Consider the following 27,198-nt stretch of genomic DNA (forward strand, 5'->3'; position numbering starts at 1 on the left):
TTTCAATAACTTCACAATTTATTTACTTTCTTGGCTTTTGTCCATTCAGTTAGACTGACATTGTTGGCTTTTCTATAAGCAGAACTTATTCAGAGTCTGGCAAACTAGCAACTGGATACCAAATGGCTTGGGAGCAAACACCAATTAGAAAAGTCCTGGCATGTAACCTGGCGTTGTTCTTAAACAGTTCTAAATTCTTTTTACCATTGAATTAGATGTTACTGACACTAATCTATAGATTTTTTTTAGATTATAGATGAACTTATCTATAGATTTCCTTAAATCAACCCATTACTCAAACATAATTTAAACACACAAACTGGTTTCTGTTGCATCCTGCTGCATCAGCTGTAAGGGTCGTTAAGTAGAGCGTTAACACAAGTGGGTGGCAAAGCTTGGGCTCTTTTCTACTAGAATGTTTAAAGAAAAAAATGCCACCGGAAATATTCTAAAGTAACAAGATTAGAATTGATATCCTTGAGCATGTGGGAACTAGTGTATCTGTACTGTAGACCGGCGGTAGGGAAAGGAAACTGATTCATGTGTTCTGGGAGGAGTACACTAGCGACTCATTGGGGCATGCACATACATGTGAAGGAATTCTTCTAAATAACCTATTTTATACAGACACACAGGACTCCGTTGCATGGCAACTACAAAATACAAAGGCAAAACGTATGGCTATGATCATGACAGTGTCTTTACCTCATTAATGATTCAGATTGAAACAAAAAGAGTGCCATGTTTGACAGGTCATCAGAAAAACATCTATCAGTCTTGCCATCTCGACAACTATGTAGTAGACCATGTTACAGCCGTCATACACATGTCAGATTATGTAAACAGGGCATTGAAGAGACATCTTTGACATTGGTTTTTAAAAAAGACATAGCAAAAACAAGTCCCTTTTCCAGAGCTATCTTCCCGTGGGATTATGAAAGGCAAAGTAGGAGTACAACTAGTGCTAAGCACTGGCTACACATTGATGCCATTGTATTCACATGGTCTTGGGTAAGAGATATAAACAAAGGGTTAACCTCGAAGCTTTAAAGCACAGTGCGATGGACAAAATGTGTACTCATTCAGATCCATACAAACACACAAAACTCACATATACATAAATATATGTAAATAGATATGTAAATAATGACAGTGCACAAGGGTCAGAGATAGTTGATTACTAAAACAGTCAGCCTTACAGGAAAGATATGTGTCTAAACCAATACTGTACATAAATAGGCCATGAGTTATTCATTTAATCACTTAATTAATTAATGAGGCCATGTTGGTATTGATTTATTCATAATAACCCATTTGTTGTTCTGTAATACTTCAAATACTTCTTTCTGTTCACTGCAGAAGTCCCTTTTCAAATCCAGTTTCCTCAGTTTTTTCCAAAGTTACATCACATGTCCTCTAGGCTGTGGCTAATGCCCTTAAGTGACACATAAGGCTTTCGGCTTCCCTTTGAAAGGGCAGAGAACACTGACCATGCAGTTAAGCCAACCACACGCTGCAATACTCAAACTCATTGCCACACTATCTGACAAAACAAGACATACCACAAATCTCCTGCATCATGACAAGACTTTGTATGTTTGGGATGAAGGTCTGTGCTTTGTCATGACTAGGTATGTGCAACCATGTCATGACTATTGCCATTTTAGTCACCTAATAGATTTTGACTTACTGTAACATTGGCAAAGTGTCAGAAAATAAATTGTAACCTCTTGCAATGCAACACATTTTCCTCACATGGGAGGAAAAAAAAAGTGTTGGAAGCATCCCTTTCTGGTGAGGTAGTTAGTAGAAGTGAACCAAAACAGAAGGATAGAACGGTGTTATGTGAACTTCGTGGGCTTCCTTGAGTCTAAATTCTATTGGTTTTTTCAATTCTATCGTTCATCGCTCCCCCTCCAAGCAAACAGAGACACTTAGTGCGGAGACTCAAGCCCAGGAAAGAGAGCATGGCACTGCGGTGAAGGTCCTCGTGTGAGGATGTCAACCAGCACACAGTCCTGCACTCAACCAGTCCCCTGGGGGTGCGTTGGGTGCGGACTAGGCTGGGGAGAGGCAGTGGGGTGCTGGCTACCTGGCGCTGGTCCGGCCCTGGCGCTGCTTGGCCGGCCGGTCCTGGTGCTCGGCCAGCCACTGGCGGCAGATGTTCTCCATGACCGAGTCCCCGGAGCTCTCGGCCGCCTGAAGGACCTCCTGCACCAGGGGCCCCGCCCGGCCCGGCTCCAGCTTCACCGCCAGCAGATAGGCAGCACGTAGCTTACTGCACTGCAGGTAGGCCTTAATCTGAGAAAGAGAGAGAGAGAAAGAAAGAAAGAAAGAAAGAAAGAAAGAAAGAAAGAAAGAAAGAAAGAAAGAAAGAAAGAAAAAGAAAGAAAGAAAGAAAGAAAGAAAGAAAGAGAGAGAGAGAGAGATAAGAATTCAGTCATGAAATGGAGAAGATAGAGGCATCTTATTTTGGAAAATTTGGAAAAAGCAGCAAGAGAAGCTTGTTGGACTCTCACCTTGTTTTCTGTGCTTTTACACTCAAGAATCAGAGCCTCAAGTTCTTTGGCCTAAGACGACAAAACAAAACACATGAATGTATTCAGTTAGCACACTCAGCTCCCACTGCCTCCCACGTCTGCATAGAGGCGGTCGGGACTCACGTCAGCAGGGGCTTTGTCCGCCAGGGAGATGCAGCTGAGCACGATGGCATCGCAGTCGTTCTTGGTGGCTGCGCCCGACTCGCCCACACACTTCAGCAGCTGCCGCACGGCAACATACTGCCGCTGGCGCACCAGGCGCTGACCGGCGCGCGTGTACACGGCCAAAGCCTCCAGCTGGAAGTCCTGAACAAGCAGGTGAGAACAGGGACGGGAGAAGGCACATGTGACTGTCCAGAACTATTCCTTCATATTCATTGGTGTTTCAAGGCTTTTAACTTGCAATGGCTAGGACGGCCAACTGTGGAGATGAAACATGCAGTGTTTACCTGGATGACTCTGTATGCAATGCCAAATCCCTCTTCAATATTCTTTCCACCAAGCATCACCTGCAGAACAGATTATTCACCAGCACGAATTGAGCAGTCATTTTTGGCCATTTCACAACAACAGTGATTAGCTCGGAAAACATTTGAAGAAAGCAGAAAATCCCTGACTGTGGCTCACCTTACAGGCCACATCGATCTTCATAGGCCCTCCCCCGAACAGAGTTGGCGGCACACTAGCTTTGGGGAGGGGAATCCCAGAGGACTTGGAGGGGGAGGAGGTCTCACAGCGGTGCAGGAAGCGAGTGACCTCCAGCTGGAGCTCAATGGTGTTCATGTGCCTGAGGATAGAGGAGGAGGAGGAGGAAGAGGAGGAGGAGGAGGAAGAGGGCCGCAGTATTAAATGTACGAGTAACTCGCATGGATTTCTTTCAGAAGAGCTATCCAGCCTTGGTGTGTGTAACAGTAGCCATGCAGAAATGAAAAAAAATACAAGTGTGAAGGATAATCACAGTATAATGTGTCATTAATATACTATACCATTGTTAGACCAATGTACTAGAAATGATAAAGAACAAAAAGTCTAAAATGGCATGTTATACCAGCCTCTATATCTCCATTGACCATCTCCAGTCACCTGTGTCTTTAACACCCTCCCTCACCTGGACACGTCGCTGGAGGACATCTTCTTGCGGAAGCTGCTGGAGACTGACTTCTTGCGGCTGGTGCCGCGGCTCTGCTGCTCCTGTAGGTAGGTCCTCAGGTGCTCCTTGGCCCGGACCAGCCAGCGCTGCTGCTCGCCCAGCTGCAGGTAGGACTGGGCGCCGTGCGTGAAGAAGCGGATGCAGGTCATGGCAGCACGCACATGGTCCTGGAACGGCCAGAGAATTCCACAATTAGCTTTTTAAAAATATATACCGGTACAGCTATTGTTTTTTTCCACAGTAATTTCCTGTGTATAAGCCGTATTATGTATAAACCGCAGGACAGTATTTTATGCAAGTTAAAAAACCTAAACCATATTAATACCATATTAACTGCCCCTGTGCATAATTAATTTGCAAAAACAATGTATAAACCACGGCTAATACCAGTTGGGAAATTATGGTAATCTCCATCAACACAACCCTTACTGGTATTAACAGTCTTATGCCCAGGTTCAAAGTGAAACCCAACATACAGCAGAACTTCTGAAGTACACAGCTCTGGGTCCCAATATGATTGATAGTGAAAGAAAACAAACAGTATCAGTCAGCAGCATAGCTCTCAAGGGGATCAAAACCCCAAATGTCCATGGCAACACGGACACAGCTCTTACTGCACTGCTCTCTGAGTACACTATTGGTGTGTCCACTCCAGCATGTTGTGTGAGCTGACCGTCATGAACTGCTGGAGCTGGTAGAGTGTGTGGAAGTGGCTGCGGCGCTGCAGGTGCTGGCAGGCGGCGATGAGGTAGCGGCTGCAGCCCTCCAGGGTGGGGTCCACAGCCTCCAGCTGGCCCTGCAGCACCCCCAGCCGGCCCCGCTCCAGACTGGGCGTCAGCACTGCCTCCAGGAACACCTCATCCTGACACTCCTGACCACACAGCAGGACCGAGGGAGGGAGAGACACATTTGTATCAACAAACCTCTATGTAGCACCAGATGCACTGGCTTTTATTCCCCACACATAACAGTGGGGATTTCTAACAGAATGCTCAATAAAGTAACAAAATATAATAACACTTATATCACTTGTAACATTTGTGGCATACGGTCATTTGTTGCTAAAAGTGTGCGACATTGCTGCAGTCTAGCTAGTCTAAAAAGCACATCAGTAACATTGTTCGTCTTACAGACTCATAGCAGATGGTCCACAAAGCAGTGTTTGCCCACCTACACACTACATGATTCTGCTCTCCATTATGGTTGATTACTGAAATCATTACCTAACCCGTGTCAACTCAATTCAATTCTTTATTGCCATGTCAACACAGCTGATTGGAATTTGTCTTGGTGCCAAAAAAAAGCAATACATACACAGGAACATACAGTACATAAAAGACGATCACATTGACAATCATTCAAATCAGTAAAAAGCTGTAAGACCTTGTGCTATTTTAACCTCCCATAAAGAGTGTGAAGTGTGTCAAATTCAAGGTCAAGTTTAGGGTCGGGTCAGGTCAAGTCAAGTCTATTTATATAGTGCATTACATACACAGGGGTCATTCAACATGCTTTACAGAAACAAAAGCAAAGAGTAATAAAAAGCAGGAAAAGGAAACAAAGAAAAGAAACAGTGCAACTGCAGCCATAACTTCTGTTCATTTCTAAAGATGGATTTATCCTACTTAATTGTGTAATCTTAGGTGATCTAGGTGGCTGAGCAGCTGGGCTGACCTCACCTTACTGATCAGGTACGTGAGGGCCTCCTTCATGCCGTCGTGGCGCATGTAGAAGCTGACCAAGGCCAGGTGTGTGCCGTAGGTCTGCAGGTAGTGCAGACTCTCCTGGTAGTTGCGGCAGTTGTGGATGCGGCCCTCCAGGCGCTCCAGGGGGTTGGGCTCAGCCAGGGCCTCCTCCAGCTCCCGCAGGGACGCCAGGATGTCCTCCTCAGAGTGCTGAGGCTGCAGCACACATTACACACACAGGTGACACACACACACACACACACACACACATCTCTGCTCACTCATACATACACACACACACACACACACAACTCTGCTCACTCATACACACAAACACACACAGACACAACTATGCTCACTTATTCTTTCACTCGTACACACACAGACACACAACATGAGTACAAGCCCACCCACACTAACACATAACACACATGTACGCACAAACACACTCACATACTGAACAGGAGCACTAACACAGTGACATATTGGCATAAATCCACAAACATCACTAATCCTGCTTTATGCTGTGAGATGACAACATGCAAGACTATAGCTACACAGTAGCCGTTGACCTACTAGACTGAGCAGTGGGCCTCCAGCCTGAGTAACAGCATACAGTGGGGAATTGCATAATCCCTTTGCCTGATTAAACTGCTGTGATCCGCTTCACACCTCTGATTCTGATTCTGAGTTCCGCCCCCTACCCTGCATCTTTCAGCTGAAGTTACATAAGGTGGCATTCAGGGAGAGTGCTACCCAGTTTATCGTGGCTGAGCTATGAATAGTCTGGGGAGCCAAGCGCTTCCATCTGAAAGGTGTCTGGCAGACAGGGACAGATTTAGAGCACCAGACAAAGGCCCCCTGCAAAGAGACATTTTGTTCCGGGAGCAGCCCAAGGCCGAGGCTTCGGGTTGCCCTTTAACAAGACCGATCCGAACAGCACTGCCGCTGTTCGTCGCAGAGACGCGCTGCTAGGAGACGTAGGGACCTGCTAATGAATCAGACCATTTCACGCTCTCTTTTTTTTCAACCTCCGAGACGGTTCTCTGAAGCTTCGCCACCTCCCACACACACAGACGCAGACACAGAAGGGAAGGAGCATTCATCCTCTGTGCGCTTGGACGGACTGAGGCAGTAGCCAGTATGTCCAGCATCATAGTGTGTCCCACACAAACAAGAGAAGCAACACAAAGCAAGCCAGCTCACAATGTAACCTTCAAATAATCTCACCAAAGATTATAAAACAACATGGCATTTACTGCGTTTCTTTATGACAAAAATAAAGTGAGGATATTCGAGGAAATAATTAAATTCATTCAAATCTACTTTTTTTGTTAGAAAAAAAGCTGTTTCATAACCTCACTATAAAAAAAGAAACCTGGACCACAGGGAGAGAAGGGAGATGGGCTGCTGCTGCCGCTGTTACCATGGGGACGGAGGTTGGGCGGATGTTGGCCTCGAGGTGCTGCAGGATCTCCTGGAGGATCCGCGGGCCCTGGGTGTGCTGACCACGGTCCACCGGCGGCTTCAGGCAGCGGGCGAACTTCTCGCGCGCCCTGCTCAGGAAGCCCGCCTTCAGGCACGCCATGCCCCACGCATGCCACACGCCCGCCGGGTCCAGCCCACTCTTGGTGGACACCTGTCAGGGAATTTGCATTAGTGACATGCTGTTAAGCTTTACAATGCAAAGAAATCGTATTATGTCTTATTTATATATCATATATTTAATAATGTCATTATTAATAAATATGTTATTTTTTTAATAGCACATGCATTCTGACTATGCAGCAAAAACATACTTTTCATGTATAATACTAATTAGTATTAATGAGTAATAATTAGTTAATGAGTAAAGGACACACAGTCCTTTGCACAGTGATGTACAGGCATTCAGACTCCTGGTACTTCCATCACCATGTCTGCCCTGTCTGACCCCTAGCACTCATCTGTCTGCCTCACCTCCACGGCCAGCTGGTAATATTCGGACTCCAGCAGCTGGTTCCGGAGCCGGGACACAGCAGCCGCCTCCAGGATGTCATCCAGAGAGGGGATGTCCTTGTAGTTGGCCTTCACCAAGATGGTCAGCACGTCCACTTTACTGATGTAGCTGTGTGAGGAGGCAAGGACAAAAACACAAAAGCACAGTGTGATTTTCAGATCATCTTTACATCCTGCTCATCTCCAACTCCACTCTCTGAATGTATGTGTTTGCAAATGTAATATCCTCTACTGCTGCCCATTCATTTGACAAATGATCAGTTTAATATTTGGTGAATAAATTAGCTACACATTTTGCCAAATGTAACACCATAGCTGTCTTTGTAAAATGACAGCAGTCGTTTCCTGATGACCTGCCTGCCCGGAGTGTGAGTGTATGTGTGTGTGTATGCATCTTCCTGTCTGTGTCCGTGTGTGAGGATACCAACCTGTCACAGAGGGCCAGGTCCTGAGTCTGGCCAGTCTTGACGAACATGACCTTGGCGCTGAAGACCAGCTGGCGCATGACATCGGTAATGAGCCGGGCGTCCACCTCGAGGTTGGTGAGCGTGCGTGAGAGCGAGCGGCAGTGGCCTATCAGCTGGTGCCCACAGGCGGCCGGGTCGCTGTGCAGCGAGAGGATGGACACACAGAGGGATGCGCTCGGAGCCTGGAGGGACAGAGGACGGGACAGAGGACGATGAGGTGGGAGAGGAACACCCGATAGCACCACCCAAAGGCAGGGACATAACACAAGAACATAAAAGCACCTTGGTTCTCTTGGAGTAAACGACACAGAGAACAACGGATACTGTACCTGCTCGTAGTAGAACTCGCTCAGTAGTTTCTGGTTGTCTGCAGGGTTGATGCTGAGCCTGAAACGCCTCTCGGGCACCTCAGGGAGATGCACAGCCCCCTCTAATGCACCCTGGGCTGCAGCAGGACTACTGGCTACTGCACACAGACAGCCAGTCAGTTAACATCACACATATGCAGAGATGCCCCCTTTTTCATACTTTCAAACAATTGCTCCCTGTACACACATCAATGGCACAGTAACCTGCAAACTGAAGTTAACAGTTGAAAATGATCTACTTAAAGCAACACCAAAGAGTTTTGTGTAAATAAAATGTTTCCAAAATCGTTTCAGTGGTTCATCAACTCGTAACAGGGTGAACGGCAATTCTGCATTCGTGGCCCTCTATCGGCTATAACCGCACTATGTAAGTTTGCCAGATTGGGTAGCAGATCTGTAGTTCGATGGAATGAGACATAAGAAACTACAAATTTGACTTGCATCTGATGTCACAAATACATCATACTTTTATAAGTCACGCAAAATATTCTACCTTGTCTGTGGACATGTTATTTGCAAAGCCGGTGCTGGATAAACAAATAGCGTGCGTGCAACGGAGGGAAAGTTCTTTGGTGTTGCTTTAACATAGAAGTGAGAGACTTGGTGTTTTTCATGGCAATAACAAGGTACTGTAAATAACAAAGCACAAGTTATAAGACCAAATGTTTACTTACATTCTGCCTGCTCCAGTTCATCGTCTAAACTGTAAATAAAGTCATAAAGACAACAATCAACAAGATACATCTTAATGTCAGGGTACATCTGTTGTTCCTCACAGTTATATTCACTTAGTTTAGTGCAGTAAAGCTGCCTTACTCAGGGTGAAAGAAGCTGTAACACTGATCGCACACTCGCACTTCCTCCTCCTCATCACAGCCCTCTACTGCCATCCGGTGGCTGGAGCAGGAATGGCATACCAGCCTCCCACACCTGCGGCAGTGGTGGCGCCTGTTGAACTAGAGAGTGGGAGAAGCCAAAGGCCTCATTAACCGCAACAAAACACCAGCATCAGCCTACACTGCCCTGCTATACTTATGACAGAAGACATCACCGAAATAACCACAGTTCAACACCTTCCTTCAGCCTCCTACAGATCATCCCACAAGCTGTGGTGGAAGTAGAAGCGAGACTCTCAGATGCTATAATTATAGTGCGAGTGCAGTCGTGGGATGAGCTCCTCTCTGCTGCGTCAGCCCCACTCACCATGGTGAAGCGCTCGCGCTGGCAGACCATGCAGACGGGCTGCTGGTGGTCGGGGATCCAGTCCTTGCGGACGGGGGGCTTCGTTGGCGGGGTGAAGGGGTTGGCGGGGGTCGGCATCTTCCTGCTGCTGGATCTGCGCTCCCCCGCCGCCGCCGCTGGAGGGGGTGTGCATGGGTGTGCTGCCTGAGAGGAGGACCGCAACAGTGAAGTGACCAACAAGGTCATCAAGACAGGCAACTCACTTGACCAAGCCATCAACATAGCCCAACACAATTGCAATTACAGACAGTCCTTGCATGTATTGTGGCATTGACAGAACAGCAATTACATAGAAAACTGCAGTACTGACAGAACAGCAGTTGAAAAGCAGCAAAACTGAGAATTGCCGCACAGCACAGAATATAGTGGCAAAGTAGAGGACCGCTGGGTTGTGGTAATGTGTTCATAATGCAGAAAACAGGGGTCAACTACGGTTTCAACTGACCAGCAGAGGGAGGTGGGGTTACACTGGGAGAGGAATGAAAGCTCTCTAGGGCGGGGCACTGCAGATAGGCATCCTGTAGACTGATGACCGAGTCTGTAGAGAATGAGAAGAGATGTTTAACATTGGCACTCATCTCCACTGGTTTATGAATCTCCACAAAGAGCGCTCACAGACCTACAGACCAGTGATGGCCAATCAAGCTCCTGAGGAGGTACAGGACCACCGCAGAACTGCAAATGTGATTACGTTTGTTTGCCTCAACACACAACTGTCTTAAATCTTTCCTGATTTGATTAAATCTGACAGTCTATCTACTGTCCTGTGGGTTTGAAGAGAAACGTATTTGGCAATGTTCATGTATTCTGAGGCTATACTTTCATTTGGAGCGGGTGGAGGAGGAGGAGGAGGAGGAGGACGACCCACCTGCGCGTGACCTTTCCCTGGGGGCACAGGAGAATTCCAGAGCTTTCTGGCTGTAGTTGGACAGCAGTGTGTCAATGTCCTCGCTGCTGAAGCCGGCCTCTTGGCCCAGCAGAAGATTCCGGAGGGTGCGTACGGCCACGTCGGCCCACTCCACCTTCAGGTTCATCAGCAGCTGCTCCAGCATGAGCAGAGGGGACGAGAGCAGCGGGAAGTAGTCCTGCTGTGACACCTCCGGCAACGTCAGCAGCACCTGAGAGAGAGAGAGAGAGAGAGAGAGAGAGAGAGAGAGAGAGAGAGAGAGAGAGAGAGAGAGAGAGAGAGAGAGAATGGAGGGGGGGGGTGAGAAATGTATATGTAATGTGTATGAAGGTGCTGCAGTCAGCTGTGGTGAAGATGCTAAGTGTGTATGAAGGTGCTGCAGTCAGCTGTGGTGAAGATGCTAAGTGTGTATGAAGGTGCTGCAGTCAGCTGTGGTGAAGATGCTAAGTGTGTATGAAGGTGCTGCAGTCAGCTGTGGTGAAGATGTGCAGAGCAGGAGGGAGGCTCAGACCTTGGAGCCCAGGTGGAGAGCGTGGATGTGCCTACGGCGGGCGGGAGACACGCGGCTCTCAAAGTGCACAGTGAGGTAGTCGGCCAGGAAGTGACAGGCAGCCAATGTGGGCTGGCAGTCCAGAGCACGCTCACACACCTCCAGGCCCTGAGACGGGTCGGATAAGGGCTCCAGCAGCTGAGGAGCAGAGTTAAGACAGGACAGGGGGTCAGCTCACAAACAGCTCATTACCAAAACCAAAGAAGGAAGTAAAGTCTTTCAGAGGTCACTTTACGTTTTGAGCAGAACTTCACCAAATACAGACAAAACATACAAAGTTGAGCGTTCCAACAAACGCTAAAACCAAAGCTATGCATTCAATTAGGCCTGAGGACTAGCTGAGAACAGCTAGACATGTGATGTGGAAACCCACAATACATTCGCTTTCAATTTGTATCATTTGCGACCGCAGTTAGGAAGCCACTTCCTCTTCTTGCTAAACTGATAAAACATCAATGTCCAAAAGATACTTTACAATTGTACATACACTGCAAATTAACTGTCTATGTTGGCTTTCAACAGCTTGTCAGTCACAGCCCTAAAAGGAGCTACCACACTTTATCAGCATATGACACGCATAGGGTATTAAGGTTTATGAAAAATAAATTAATAAAAAAATAAATAAACAAACATATTTGACAGCTCATTGACGCACCTGGCAGGCCTCGTCGGTCAGTCCCTTCTCCAACAGGTGGAGCAGGTGTTCGGTCTGCAGCTGGAGTCGGGACTGCTCTGACACTGGATAGAGCTGCACCCACTGAGCACACAGCTCAAACTCCTGAACACAAACACAAAGTGTCTACTAAGTGCTTTCAACATTTCTTCTCCAAGTACACCATATAATAATTAATTTCACAAGTTCTTTTACTTGGAGAATGAGAACAGTATACTGTCAAAAAATTACTTTAGGAGGCAATGCTGTACTTGGTCACTGCTACTGATGATATAAGTGTTGATTATAGAATGTGTACTTGTGTGTGTGTGTGTTGACACTCACCCTGGTCTCCAGCAGCAGAGTCATCACAGCCTCCGAATCCTTCTGCGACTCTTCTCTCAGCTCCTGCCAGGTCTCCCATGGCAACGGGGGCTGTAAGCCCAGCATCTAAAGTACACATAGCAATGAGGAAGGAGTCGTGTCTTGGATTAATGCTAACTCTGATCTAAACAACCTGATCTAAAGGACAGACATACTTTGGCTTATTCAAAGCCACAAACAGTGAAAAGGGTTTGTGGATAGAATCCTATAAAAAAAATTAAAGACTGAAGGAGCTCCACATTTTATAAATCCTTAACCACATGGTACATTTGTATATTCACTATTTGCAGTACAGTATTTAACCATTTATAACAAGACAGAATAGGAGTGCTTACAGTATGGTACATGTCCATCTCCTGCTTTTTTTTGCTGCAATTGTTCTTGCAATGAAGTGTCCATGTTGGATTTACTGAGGCAGTATTCTAGCAGCTCCCGACAGGCACCCAAAGGCCACTGGTCTAGCACCTGCAGAGCCACCCGAGCCTGCAGGTTGGTGTCCCGCACACGAAACAAATGCTCCCAGCCCCGCTCACCAGCTAATAGTGAAAAAAATTGTAAAAATTTCATTTACCAATCATTTTATGATTTTAGTTATTGTATCCATCATAACAGAAATATCAAAAAATTTCATATCACATATAACAACCCACATCAAGGAGACCATGTTCTGATGTTCTAGGATTCTGTGGAGAGATCTGGAGCTTGGCTCTCCTGCTCACTCACCTTCCTGTGCAGCACAGGCCAGCAGCTGGTCCCTGAGCGCCTCCTGCTGGTCGCCTCCCTGCCCGTAGAGCTCCAGCAGGGTAAGGGCTCGCTCCAGCTCCCCTCCACTCAGCGCCTGCTGGAAGGCCTCCGCCACCAGAGCCTGGGCGGCTGCGCTCTGGGGCCCCGAGAGGACCAGTGCTACCAGCGGCGTCCCACAGAGCTCAGCCCCGAGACCCTCTCGATTTCCCTCAGCCTCCAGGCCTGGTGAAGGGGCCCCCAGTACCGGCTCGGCCATGGTGTGCAGGTAGGCTCTGAGGACAGGGAAGTCCTGCAGCAGCGCCTGGGTCTCACGGGAGATTTGCTCGGCGTCCAGCGGGGCCTCCTTGCGCCCGCCGGAGCGGAAGTAGGAGGGCAGGCCGGACCAACCGGAGGACGGGCGCACCACACCACTGCGCGTGGCACTGAGGCACGCCAGAATGGCCAGCAGGGGCGAGCGTGACTTCAGGAAGGCCAGAGCGGACGGCGTGAGCAAGAAGGACGAAGAGGGTAAGGAGGAGGACGACGACGACAACGACAATGACGAGGCGGAGGAGGAGGAGTTGAAAGAGTTGGAAGGAGAGGTGGAGAGGAGGTTGCCGGAGGAGGTGCGGGTGTCTTCAGCGGAGCACTCGGAGGACTCCTGGGAGTGGAGCTCAGTGCCGAGCGAAGGGGGCAGGTCCAGGACGAGGTTGTGCTTGCGGGCGTGTTCCTGGAGCAGTGCTGCGATTCGTGCTGAGCTGAAAGTCCCCCCCTCGTCACTCACATTCCGCCTGCGGGTGTCCCAGAGGAGGAGCGGCTCGCAACAGTGCTGCACCATCACTTGCTCAACACTCAGACCCAAGCCCTCCTGCTGCAGCAGAGACGACAATCTACACATGCAGAAGACAAGCAGCTTGACATTAAAACTCCTCTAATGAAATGTCAGCAACCAAATCCATGTTTTATTTGATGTAAATGACGCCCTAAGGAGACAGAAGTCCAACATGAAACTCTGTATCGGTATGAATGTGTGTATGTGTCCATACAGTGTGTGTGTGTGTGTGTGTGTGTGTGTGTGTGTGTGTGTGTGTGTGTGTGTGTCCATACAGTATACGTGTGTGTGTGTGTGTGTGTGTGTGTGTGTGTGTGTGTGTGTGTGTCCATACAGTATACGTGTGTGTGTGTGTGTGTGTGTGTGTGTGTGTGTGTGTGTGTGTAAGGGTTGCTTGAGTGTATACCTTTCTGCAGAAACCTGGCGCTCAAACAGCAGGTACGAGAGCAGCTGTGATGGGGACTGCTGAAGCACCAGCAGTGGGTTCCCCAGCTTCACTTCTGCAGTCTGGTCTGCTGGAAATACACAGAACAAGTTAGCTTCACAAGTTTGCAATTTCCACCTCTACATAGCCCAGCACAACTGCTGATACAGTACACAAAAACATGCAAACTCCTTTTCTGGCATCTCAACAATGCTATAGTCACCCTCTGAACCCTTTTTGCAGTTTTGTTCCAGCATGTATTGATAGACCTGGTGTGCATGTCCGAGCTTACCTTCTGATCCCATGCTCCGTACCAGGACCGAGGCCAGCGTGTTGACATAGTCCAGGAAGGTGCGCACGTAGTCAGGGCGGCTGGTGGCGCCGTCGGGCTCAAAGGGGCAGAGCTGGTCCAGCACCCGTAGCAGCTGCTTCATGGCCGAGCGCACAGGGTGGGCATCGAGCTCCGACTGCTTCAGGCTGGCCTGCTCCACCAGTGCCGTCAGCAGAGTAGCACAAGACTGACCCTCAGCTGAAACTGGCCCCAGAAGGAGGGAGGTCAGATTCAAGGCTTAGACAACAGCAACAGAATGCACATGCAGAAGGAGAGGGTGTTCCTCTGTCCACACCTTGTGGGCTGATTTCAAAATCAGTCTGGTATATGCTGCAATGTGAATAAGGGGTCCAAGGCCATAAGTTTAACTGACTTCCATACTATACTAATCTTCAGAATGTTCCATAGTAACAAGAATATGTTACAGAGTATTGGATTAATTAATATAAAGCAAGAAAGTAGCAGACCTCTGGCAAGTGAAAGAGGCATGATTCTCACTCCATAGATGCACCCTCTTTGTAAGTCTAACATTTGAAATGTCTATGTCATAAGATTGCAGATCGACCTATCAAGCAGGTTAGGGGCTTGGTGTTTGCTAGGATACAGAGGTAAGCTGCGGGTAGTCTCTGACCTGTGGCGTCGGCAGCAGCGCTGAGGACCTGGGCGATCTGCTCAAGTCGCTGGCCCAGGCTCAGGCGGCTGGAGATGGCCTCCTCCGTCAGGGTCGGGTGGCAGGAGAGCAGAACCTCCTGGGCACTGCAGCCAAATGGGCTCCCCAGAGTGGCCTCCTCCCCAGCGCCCTCTACATGTTGGAGGGGGGGTAGAGAGAGAGAGAGAGAGAGAGAGAGAGAGAGAGAGAGAGAGAGAGAGAGAGAGAGAGAGAGAGAGAGAGAAAAAAGGTAGAGGTCTTTATTCTCTTGCTGGATTCACAGATCAGATCTCTCACTTAAACAGCTTCAGTCTAATCTCTGCAGCTTCTCTGTCCATGTGTCTGATTTGATAACCAATACAGCACTACCGATCTGCCGGATGCTCACCTCCTTTAGCAGGGCCTTTCCCAGTGGCCGTGCGGTTCAGGATCTTACTCATCTGCTGCAGCACTGCAGGGAAGCCTCTAATCCCATCAGCATGAGGCACTTTGGGGTCTAACCTTAGTCCTGCAGGAACATAGGATATGGACATGAAATGTTCAAATTACATATTTTCATGATGAGGAGTAAGCACTTTTATCTACATTTAGCTAAACTTCTAGGTTAGGAGTTCCATAAATATCCTTATTACACGGCTCTTCAGAGTGCTGCAGAAAGTTCCATTCACATGAATGGGCTTTCCCAACGTTCAGGCCTATGTTAAATCTATATAATCACCGGCAAAGTATATAATCACCGCTGTCAATGGCAACGGGTTGATTAACGTCTTTCATATCCCTCCACAAGACGTCCGTTCGCTTATTGCAATGGAATTTCATTGAAAGGGAAAGTAAGCTAGTAAGAAATTGCCACACAACACCTGAAACTGTCAAGTTCTATCTGTGTGGCGAACTATTTATTTTGTCAGCGGAAGACACGAAACGGTAGCAAAATCATTTTTAAAGACCCATTGTGTTAGGTTTCTTTTCTCGTTTTAGCAAGTAGCCGTGTAATAAGCGGGATAATGTATTGTCCGCTTCAGGTCGAAGCAAAACCCCTCCGCTGCGCGTCAGGGTTCTGTTTTCTGATAATTACCAGCGGACAATACATTATCCCTTACTTAAACATACAGTACTGAGGAAGCTGGAGGGTGTATGAGAGGCACGTCTTTACCTCTTGCCTCTAGGCTGGCGTTGAGCCGGCGCTCAGCCGTCTCCAGTAGTTGCCGTGAGCTCTTCCACAGTTGGCTGTGGCACACGGCCAGGTCGAAGGCCGCCATGGCGGGCGGGCTCAGCTCCTCCAGCAGCCGGCGGATGGGTGAGGAGGGGTCCGGAGAGCCCGTGGGGCCACGCAACTGGGAGAGCCAGTAGTCCTCCTCCAGAGCAGGGATAGGCCGCTGAGGAGAACTGGTGAGCCGCTCGGCCACATCAGAGATAGAGTAGAAAGCCATACCTGCAGAGAGGAGGGAGGGAGGGAGAGAGAGAAGACAGAGTAACAAAAGTGAAAGATTACATAATAGACATTCTTGATATCCAAATCATGTTGCTTAGTTTTTTTCTCTCCAAGTGCCAACAGTAAACATGACTGAAGTCAACAGTGAATACAGAATGGGACAGTGTACTATGTGTGTTACGGATGCTAAGTACCAGCAGCAGCAGCGCTCCCAATGGCCTGCAGGGTGGACCGTCCACTGCTCCCCAGCCGGCTCCTCCCCTGGGCGGCCACCACAGTGGCCACGGCCCCTAGCCCCTCAGAGGAGGAGGAGGAGGAGGAGAGAGACTGGCTCTCGATCTTCTGCTCCACCTGGGCCAGCTCCTGCAGCACCTCCCGGTAGCGTTCCATGAACACCAGCTCCCCGGCACAGCTGGACGACTCCAGGTTAAACATCAGCATCACCTGCAGTGGCAGACACACATGGAAGAGGGTGCATGCATCAGATCTGTAGCTAGTTAGAATGTCAGCTTTGGTACACCCAATGTATTTTCAGGCATGCATTTTTAACTTTCACCTGCAGGTATCAAGTCATTACCAAAGTGATCACTCTGGATGTACACAGATCAGTAGTTTCCACAGGCTCTTAATCTCACTCTCACTATTCCACATGACTCTTTAAAAACACACACTCACACAGATACTTCACAGCCCCCTCAACTAACCTCGGTCCCATTTGAATCACTACAGCCTGGTCTCCCCTAGTGCACTTCACCGGACTCCACTCATCTCTTCCCCAAGCCACTCCAAACCACTTCACAATCCCCCACCCCCACACCCTCACCCACTTTTTCTCACAAACTTTTAACTCTTCTTACCTGATGTGCTTCTGTGAAGTTGCCCCTGCGGATGCAGGACACCAGCAAGGACTCAGGGGGGGCCAGCATGGCAGGCACTAGCCAGCTATAGGGACAAGCATCTTGCTCTGAACGACCAGAGACCGCCCCTCCACCTCCATCTAAAATTCATAACCACATTAACCTTGTACTGTTATCACTGTAATGACCTACAATGAGTTAATGCTTTTAATATATTTAATTTATTTATATATTTAATATCATTATATTTAATATACAAATATTCTCATTAAAGTAATCCAGATGAATTGCTGTTGAAAAGATCATTCATATGTTCAACTCTGTAACCATTTTGATAAAAAGGAAGCATTAGATCCCACAAAGACTGTAGGAAGAAGTTTCAAGGCATTTCTGGGTAAGGAGGTGGTATTCGCTCATCTACAACAGCTCATGCATTGTGACGGGTGCATCAGACTGGCGACCCTTTCAGAACACAGAGTCTGATAGATGTTGACCAGTGGGAAATGAGGCGTGAGCTTGGCTGCTCACCAGAGGTGCTGGTGCTGAAGTCTCCGTTCTGCTTGTCGGTGGGGTGGTGGTGTCGCTCGGGGCGATGGCGCCCCGGCCTCCGTCGCCTCCTGCTGGTGGAGGAGTTGCTGCTGCCGCGCCTCATGGACAGAGCGGGACTGGCCTGGGGAGAGGACATCTGCAGCAAGTCTGAGCACAGAACAGAACAGCACATCTTCAAGAATCTTTCACAAATCTTGTCAAAGTTGTTTGGTGTAAGGTGGCCATAAGGTGCTTTCACACTGCCCCAGCAAACGCTCTTTATCTTCAAAATCCCACAATCCACCACATCTCCCTCTCTCACAGCTCTCTGATGAACAGACACAAGCCCCCCGCAGCAGCATCTCTGTCCCCGGGCCTCACCTCCATCTCCACTGCTCTGGTTCTTGGTAACCACCTGCAGCCGCCACTGGGCCTCGGCCGTGCGCTTGGACAGCCTCTGCAGGCGCACCTCGAACGTCTCGGCCGTCACCGAGCAGCCCAAGCTCTCGGCGGCGATGGCGGCCTGCACATCCTGGGCCGGCGCGGGGGAGTTCAGGCCCTCCAGCCCCTCCCTGATTAGCCGCAAGAAGCCCTCCATGGTACGCACGTCTGCCAGGAAGCCCCTGCAGCCCCGAGTCAGGTGGCCCAGGTCCAGGTGAGCACGGCTGGGCTCGCCAACACCCCGCTGGGCACCCCCCTTGGCTCTCTCCTGTGGGCAGTCTGGGGCACCAGCATCTGGCTTCTCTCGGCTCTCTGTGCTCTCGCCGGTCCCTTTGATTGTCGCGTTCCTGGGTTCTGCATCTCCGGGAGTCGGGCCAGAGTGTTTCTGTTCCGTGACAGAGGCCAGGTCAGTGCTGGAGAGGAACAGTAGTGAAAAGATGTTCTCCAGGAGTTCCAGACGGAACAGGGCAGGAACCGCCTCCAGGTACAGCTGGCATTCTGACAGGTGCTGTTGAAAGAGCTTCTGGGCATCTGGAGGACGGGAGGAGAAAATGTCAGTACACATCCCAACGATCACACATCTTTTACTGCCATTCCAACATCTGCAGGAGCAGAAGTGAAATTCAGTACTCAGTGACAACTCAGAGACACACATGTGTATCTATTTTCATTTGTTAAACCTTATTTTCTACATATTTTCTGCCTTATATACATTGTACAGGTGTTAATTTCACCTCTTTCATTACTGTGTACTACCAAAAAAGACATGCAGGCAAAGTACTATAGATTGTCCTTCAATCTTCTCTTTAAGAAGACGGTACCTTCTGAATTGGACGTCTCGCTCTCCTCTGGACACCCAGGGCTCTTGTGCTGTCGTGCTGTTAGCCCACACTCCTTGCAGTCAGTGTTTGTGTGAGCGTTCACACAGATGGCATAGAGCGCGTACTTCATGGCGCAGAAGCCCTGGAAGAGAGTGATGTTGCGCTGGAGAGCAAGGCTGCGGGCATCCCCCAGATCAGAGAACTCTGTCATTGAAGACCAGAGAGAGTCAGGATTGATCAATATGGAAAGAGAGAGCCAGAAAGAAAGAAAGAAAGAAAGATAGATGGATTCTAAGTTGATGAAAGAGGAATATAACAATATGTTTAGAGGAAGCAGAAACAGGTGTGAGAGGGCAGTGCTGTTGTGTTGTTCTTGCACCTGTCTGGCCGGAGGGGCTGAGGCTCTGCAGCAGGTCCAGCACCTGGCGCTCGTCGTACTGGGCCAGCGGGGTGAGGGAGTGCAGCAGGTACAGCGCAGAATGCTGCCCAAGCATCAGCAGCTGGGCCTGGAGGGCCTCCTCACTCACACCCCTACACACACACACACACACACACGCACGGACACACACGCGCACACGCACGAACACACACGCACACACATATACCCCCAGCACACAGGACACAACGTTACAGATCTGAGTGAAAACATTTTGCAATAACCTAAAGATTCAATTTGTGTCTTTAACATACCAAGCTCAACATGTGCTTCTCTGTTAAAACTTTCAATCAGACTGAAACTTGTGACTTTAAATTGGACATCAAACATAAACCTGACCCAAGCCTCTCTAATAAACGGAACTCTATTAGGACTGGGCAACAGCCACAGAGAGAGTGAGTGGGCGAGGGCTAACGTTAGCTTGGCCATACTCACGGGTTGTTTTTGGCACACCACTCCAGCACCCCGAGCTGAGAGGCCAGGCTGTCAGCAAACTGGCTCAGGACCGCGTCACTGACCGAGGGCTGAGGAAGAGTTAACATCCACATTAGAGCCTAATCCACTCATTCACAACAGTATGGAATTAAGTCTTCAAAGGGGCCGCAGCCACTAAAGAGTCAGATATGGCTATGAGCATGGCATGCTGCATAGGATCGTCGTGAGAATAAATGGAGCTCAGGGCAATTAGCCCGACCACCCCTGGAGTGATCATGTGAGCAAATGTTAGCTTTGCCAAAAGTCTGAGTTACCACGGGAGAAAAAGCCCTCCACTGATTTCATGAAGTGGTGTGGTGCATTTTGGCATTTGTGGACACAATGCTGGCTCTGTTAACATGGTGACTATGGTTTGAGGGATGCTCTCTTAACCATTAGCACTGAAGTATCTGCTCAACAATGAACTGTTTGCACAGCCTGATGTTTTACTGTACATAAGCAAGGTCATAAGGCTTTCAGCTTCCTGAAACAGATGGCTTCAAACTGCATGTGACACAAATCTCTGAGAAATGTTATTGTGTTTGGCAAACAAGAAAAAAAGGGGGTTGGGGGGCAACTCCATTAATGGCTATGGATTTAGAATGGGATGTCACTGAAGTTTCTGTGGGTAATGGCAGGCGTCCCAATGTTTTTGTCTATACAGTGTTTGTATAGAATATTTGTGTAAGTGCTGTAAATATCGGTGGTCATGTGAGAGTATCTGAGGTGCAGTGCCGCATGTCTGACCTGCTGGTGGTGGAGGACCTGTAGCAGGGTGCGGGCAGAGGCCACGTTAGGACAGTGAGGCCAGCCCAGCAGCAGCAGCAGCCGCGCCAGAGGCTGGAACTCGCCTCGCAACATCTCCTCCAGATGCCCAAACTCCTGCCTCTTCACCAGGTCCAGGCCCGTCACCTGGTGCAGGAGAGGGGGAAATACAGCAGAGACCACAGAGGATGATGGAGAACTTAACACAAGGATGTTACACAACATATTACTTTTGATTAAAAACTATTTAGGTCAATGATAAGCCATTAGCTGCTTGTGTTAATAGCTACATACAGCATCTATCTGGGGTGACTGGCATTAAAATGAGTCTGACAGTCAGTTTGGTGACACAACCGGAAAGAAATGGTTACGTAACACAACAGTGTGACTACATGAGAGATGCTATCAACAGTAATCACATTTTGATTTCCACACAATCTCAGAGGGGGATATTGACTCTTAGCTTACCAGCACTTGTTCGAGGAAGTGCTTGCCACTGCTAAGACATTCAAAATAGATGGCCTTCCACGCAGTGGGTCTGTCACCATGACAACATAACCCCAGCATTAACTTCTCAGCTTCAGGTAATTCCTCTGTTTGGAGGTGGGGGTTAGGTTGGGGGGGGCACAACACACCCATTGTCACAAACATGAACAGTCAGAGCATGTAGCAGTCATAATAACCGCATGCAGAATTGTGAGGAAGCAGCTGGGCAACAATTACTGCACTGCATTTTTCACTTCCTGAACTGTCAAATAAGCCTGGCACAGAAGCCCAAGTCACAGAAATGATCAAAAGGTATTTTCCATCATGCAAAACAGCATGGAGGTGGAAAACTAGACTAAAACTATGCCTTGGCAGAATGTGAACATTCAAATCATGCTTTGTAAGAACATGTGATTGCATGGCTTAAAATGGAAGGCATCTGAAGTGTGAAACATATGAGTATTCAGCATGCTCTCATGCGCTATGTGTTTATTTATATATATGTGTGTGTGTGTGTGTGTGTATCTTCAAATGTCTCACCCTCAGTGTGTGGGGCCTCTCTCAGTATCTGCTCCCTGAGTAGCCTCAGACTAGCGGCGCTGTAGAGCGTCACCAGTGTGTGGTCCTTGGGCCTCAGCAGTGAGCTCAGCACACGGCCCTCGTTAAGTGGCCCCTCCTTGGCCCTCCACAGCGCCTCCCAGAGGCCCTCCAGCTCAGCCTTGGGCCTCTCCGCACTCCAGGGCATCAAGGCCAGGACCGAGGCCACCTCCTCTGTCCAGGGCTCTGTGGGGGGCTCCTGGAGCTTCTCCAGAAGGTGCTGGATGAAGACGTCCTGTAGTGAGTAGTCCCACGGGCTGCCACTTGCCTCGCTGGAGCCCCGGAGGAGGAAGGTGACTAGGGCCTCAGCTAGCCGGGGTTTCCCTTGCTTCAGCAGGTCCCGCAGGCACGCCTGGACCTCAGTGCTGGGAACCGACATCTTCCTGTCTGCTCGCGAGTCCCAAAAAGCCTGCTGGAACTCCTAAAGCGGGGAGACAGGGGGTGAGAAATTGTGGAACTTTGTATGATTGTACCTCATCACATTGTTGACTGACAGATGTCCAGATATCCTGAATAAATTTGAGACATCATCTGTGGTCATTTAGTGCATGCTTGCTCCACTGAAATGCAATTTCTGCAAGCTCTCAAAACAAGGTTACACAAATACTCGTAAGTAAGGGAAATTGTATTTGTAATATGACTGTATCAGTCACCCAGGGCCCTAATTCAAACGCTGGGCAAAGGGCCAAGTCAGTCTATGAACTCTATGAGTGTATGAACTAACGGCATCATGTGGCATGAGACAGCATTTATCTGACCCAGCGATGTTTGTGCTTAGGATGTTTCTCATGGTATTTGTATAGCTATTAAGCAAACATTGGTTAGACTTTGCCCAGCATTTAAATGAGGGCCACCAGTCTTCCACAGAGCACCAGTGCACCAGAGAGTGGTGCTTCTGACCTTGAGCACCTCCTCTGGGACATCATCTCCCAGTTCTTCCAGCACCAGCATGAACTCCAGCTCCGTCCTGACCGCGTCTGGGACCTGTGCCAATACAGACACAAAGCATCATGTGACACCATGGCCAAACCACAAGAGCTGAATGACAACAAGCAGTTCCGCTATGAGCATTCCTGCTGCAGAGACATTTTTACTTCCCCCATTCCTGACCAGTGATTTTTACCCCATGTTGTGTTGAAACAATAGCAATGTCATTCTGTATATGCACACCATTATGATACAATATCTACTTGTTAGATCATCATATATATATTGCCCATCTCTTCCTTCTTTCCTTCTTTCTTTCCTTCTTCCTTCCTCCTCCCTCCCTCCATCCATCAAAGAGAACAAATACAAAAGGCCGCTTATAGTTTAGGCATTCTAGTCATGCAGCTCATAATAGTATTATATGGTGATCAGATATAGAGATTCTTATTGCAACGCATGAAACTGTCTTTAAAGGGCAGACTTATCACCGCAGAATTAAATCCTTCAGCTGCATGGTTTTCAGGACCAATATGAGAAAAGATTTCAAATACATGATTTTAAAAGATGATAAAGTAAGCAATATGCTTATTGAGATCATGCATTGAGTCCAACATATCCCACATGCTCTCAAGGACTGAAAGGATTTCACTGTTTGCTCCCCGTCAAAAGGCATGCGACTCACTTTCCACTGCTAAAACATCATAATGCATTTATGCAACATTACGTAAAAAAAGTTGCCAGCTTCAATTACTACTAGTTGCTACTAATTGCTCATTTGCCTGAGCAGTGAAACCACTTCAGATGATCCAGAACGCGGCGGCGCGCCTGGTCTACAACCAACCCAAAAGGGCACATGTTACCCCGCTGCTCATCCAGCTACACTGGCTACCTATGGCGGCCCGCATCAAATTCAAAGATCTAACGCTTGCCTACAAAGTAGTCTCCGGTTGTACTCCCACCTACTTCTACTAATGCCCTCATACAGACATACACTACCTCCAGACCGCTGCGCTCCTCAGACGAAAGACGTCTAGCTCTACCACCGGTACGCTCAAGCCAATCCAAACTTTTCTCATCTGTTGTTCCTCGTTGGTGGAACACACTGCCAGTTCCTACAAGGGCAGGGACATCTTCTCCATTTCAAAAAAAAACTCCTGAAGACCCAGCTCTTTTAGAGAACATCTCCTCTCATAGCAACACTTACAACAAGTCTTACTGATCCTAGCACTCACCAGCCGTCTTAAACTGACAAGTAACTGTTAAAAACAGCACTCACTGATGCACTTATTCTTACTGCACTCTAATGTTTTTAAATTGTCCTAAAATTGTTGAGAATTGCTCTAAAACTTAAACTGTTTACCATGTTGTAAGTCGCTTTGGCTAAAAAAGCGTCAGCCAAATGTAATGTAATGTAATGTAATGTAATTTAATTAGCAGCCAACCAGCATTTCATCCACACTGAAGAGGATCAGTCACTCTCTCACACACACACACACACACACACACACACACACACACACACACACTAATATAATGCACTGAATAGGTTAAGTTGATGATGGGGAAAGTAGGTCAGAGAGGTATTCATTCAAGTCATAAGAATCTGGATGTATGCTGGTGGACAACGTGATCAGAGCACATTCCAGATTCTTGGCCCCTCATTACTGGTCACAGTTAATGTGACATTATTAGTTTACCACATGCATAGATAGGGTAAGTTAGAAGAGCTGTAACCTACCTTCTCTTTAGTCCAATCCTCCAGAACCAGCATCCAGAACCAGGCCAGCTTATGAGGGCTCCCCATCTTTCCCCACCTATAGCACATACACAAACCACCAGTACTCAGTACTCATAGAGCCTCAAACTCATAACATCAATTTATCAACACTTCTAAAAACTTTGGTCAAAAGCAGTCTCTAATTTAACTTGCAAACTGGTCCAAAAGGTGTCCAATTACTGATATTATTGTATGTATATAATTTACAATACCTGCATGTGAATGAGAAAATGACCATTTAATTGAACCCACCAACACCCTTTTCATGCTTAGATTGAGGTAAATGAAAAAGTATCGATGGTATTTTACTAACACGTGCCATGGCCTTCCTCATACAGTATATCAAGATAAGGATTACTAAAAATGGGTTATTGAGGTACTCACGCCAATGGGTAGGGGTGGTTGACCATGGCCCAGATGATGTCCCGCAGCTCCTGGGCCACCCCGCCGGGGGCCTGTCCCAGCTGAGGCACGCAGGCGGCCGCCAGCTCCCACTCGCCATGCTTGAGGCAGCGCTTGAAGAAGCCAAACAGCTCCTCCAGAGAGTTCTCCTCCTCACGGCCGAACGGGAACATGCTTCCCTCGCCCCTCTCCTCAAGCGGAGCAACAGAGGAAAGAGCCCCACACTACAGCACCAAGAGGGGAACTCCACAGGCTCTCCTCATCCGGAGAGGGAGGGTGATCATTCATTGGTAGTGACTTATGGAGGATAACAGTTGGTTCTTATTAGATCGTGAGATTAAAATCAGTAGTGATACAAGGTATGAAGTTACACAAGACGTGAAGTGTCTTCAGCACATGAAACTGATGACATAAAACATCAAACTAGACACAATAGTAAGTTAACAATAATTTGGTCACCATATAGCATTTTGGCAGACTGGTCTGACTTCTTTCTCAGAAATAACTGGTTCTTTGAGTGTTAAAATATGTAAACAAATCGGAAAAAAACTTTCAATTGGATGATGTAGCCAACAGGGTTCACAGCGCATATAAGTCCTAGGCTATACGAACATGGAACTGATGTCAAAGTAGGCTACAAGAAAAGTTCACCTGTCGAGCAGTCACCAAAACAAACGTCCACTTATGCACTTGACCATGTTGCCCATCGCGCTTTAGGCTACAGGGTGTGATATTCAGCTACTGTAATCTACCGGTATGGTCAGTCATTGATTCGTGGAAAGTTTGTCAAGAGCCCGGGTGCTTCTATCAATAACAGTAGTCTATGTCGTTACAACGTTCAATAGCCTACAGTAAAATGTATGCTATTGGGTAGCCTTCTCCGGTCCCTTAAATACAGTGAAGAACAACATGGACATCATGTTCTGTTAAGGGGAGATAGGTGAATGACATCTTGCCTAAAATGACAAAACACGTCTATCCAACCCACAGCTTAGCTACGAATAACTTTGCATACCGTTAGTAATATCTTAAAGCATCGAAAGTAAAGAAGCGAGAACTCACTGTCCTTAATCGAAGGTGTTTAGCCAATTTCACGAAGTTTCGGTCAACGCCTGAAATGATTCCTGTAACGTATCGCTTGTTATGTCTTCACTGTAGCCATGCACAAGCCTGGTCATGTGACTAAACCAGCTGATGTAGGAGTGGTTCAAAGGTCGTCTGCGCTCAGTTGAGAGGGAGCAGAGTCTACCGCTCATAATTCCATTTTCACGTGAGAATAATAATTTCTTGCCATTTCAAGTCAGCGGACACACAAAGTCTTAGCAGATGTGCAGTATGAACAAGCACACGTTTGAATGCATTGTCCCAAATGCACTTTTGTGCACTTGAAATTGCAGCTAGTTGTTGTGTGTTTTTGCGTTCAATAGCCAATCACTTGATTGATTGTGATCGCTTGATTGATCTTTTTAGCGCAAATTTAACAGCTGTGCAATTCGCTGAATTTGACAAAAAGTTAAAAGCATTATTTTATATTAATTATTTATTTTTATAAATTATATTTAACAATGTGTGTAACCTATATGTGTCCGTGTCTGGGTGACAGATTTTAAAAGGCTGACTGAGAAAACGCTGGAGAACAATTTTGCAATTATGTAAGCAAGCACATAATTTAATCTTAAAACTCTATACAGTACCCTCCAGAATTATTGGCTAAAAACACGTCTAAAAATAATCTTTTGGTGATTTATTGTCATGGACGGATTATGAACTTTTGGGCCCCTGGGCCCAGATGTAATAAGGGCCCCCCACTAATTGTTGCATATGTGGGGGGGGTTGGAATTGTTTTTATTTGTTTGATGTAATTTCCTGTATTCTGGTGCATTGGGGATGGCCAATACTTTAATTCAATCAGATTCATAGCCTACATCCTGATTTGTTGATATTGAGGCAATGATTCCATGCAAAGGCTTGGGCTTCAGGGCCCCCTGACCCCTTGGGCCCCTGGGCCTGGGCCCGGTAGGCCCGTGCAGTAATCCATCCCTGTTTATTGTATTCTCACAATGAATAGCAATGAGGGAAAATCCTTGAAGGGAAGGACATTTATTCTGAGAAAAAGAAAAAAATCTCATAAAGAAATAAAACATTTTTTTTAACAAAACCATGTTGCCCACAAGGCTATTGGCACCCATAGAAAAATCTTATGTATAAAACGTAACAGAAGCATTTCCCTATCTAATTTCAATTTATTTAAGTTAATCAGAGTGTCTGTGAACTTTCAGAAGTAGTTCATGGCTTTCCTTTTCACTAAGGTATGGAAATAAATGGTAAGATAGGGAAACATCCATAACAACTG

The 27,198-nt window shown here is 47.6% G+C and overlaps 1 protein-coding gene across 1 annotated transcript; it reads right to left on the reverse strand.

Moving 5' to 3' along the window:
* On the reverse strand, nt 1–26,023 carry zfyve26 (zinc finger, FYVE domain containing 26). The gene is given in 43 exon segments (XM_048227546.1): nt 1–2,301; nt 2,520–2,570; nt 2,664–2,846; nt 2,990–3,049; nt 3,168–3,327; nt 3,649–3,857; nt 4,364–4,561; nt 5,370–5,591; nt 6,802–7,014; nt 7,335–7,482; nt 7,802–8,022; nt 8,170–8,306; nt 8,883–8,911; nt 9,025–9,164; nt 9,412–9,552; nt 9,554–9,594; nt 9,896–9,988; nt 10,319–10,568; nt 10,869–11,045; nt 11,563–11,685; nt 11,905–12,009; nt 12,279–12,308; nt 12,310–12,479; nt 12,667–13,556; nt 13,905–14,013; nt 14,215–14,457; nt 14,885–15,055; nt 15,291–15,410; nt 16,056–16,334; nt 16,529–16,778; nt 17,192–17,331; nt 17,720–17,887; nt 18,101–18,691; nt 18,982–19,185; nt 19,361–19,512; nt 19,853–19,941; nt 20,639–20,803; nt 21,125–21,249; nt 21,683–22,160; nt 22,640–22,723; nt 24,405–24,480; nt 24,828–25,142; nt 25,908–26,023. Coding segments are annotated over 42 exon segments (7,839 nt in total). The 5' UTR covers nt 25,019–25,142; nt 25,908–26,023; the 3' UTR covers nt 1–2,088.
* Nucleotides 26,024–27,198: the final 1,175 nt, after the last annotated feature.

This window comes from Alosa alosa, chromosome 19 (assembly GCF_017589495.1).
Source record: "Alosa alosa isolate M-15738 ecotype Scorff River chromosome 19, AALO_Geno_1.1, whole genome shotgun sequence".
Lineage (NCBI taxonomy): Eukaryota > Metazoa > Chordata > Actinopteri > Clupeiformes > Clupeidae > Alosa > Alosa alosa.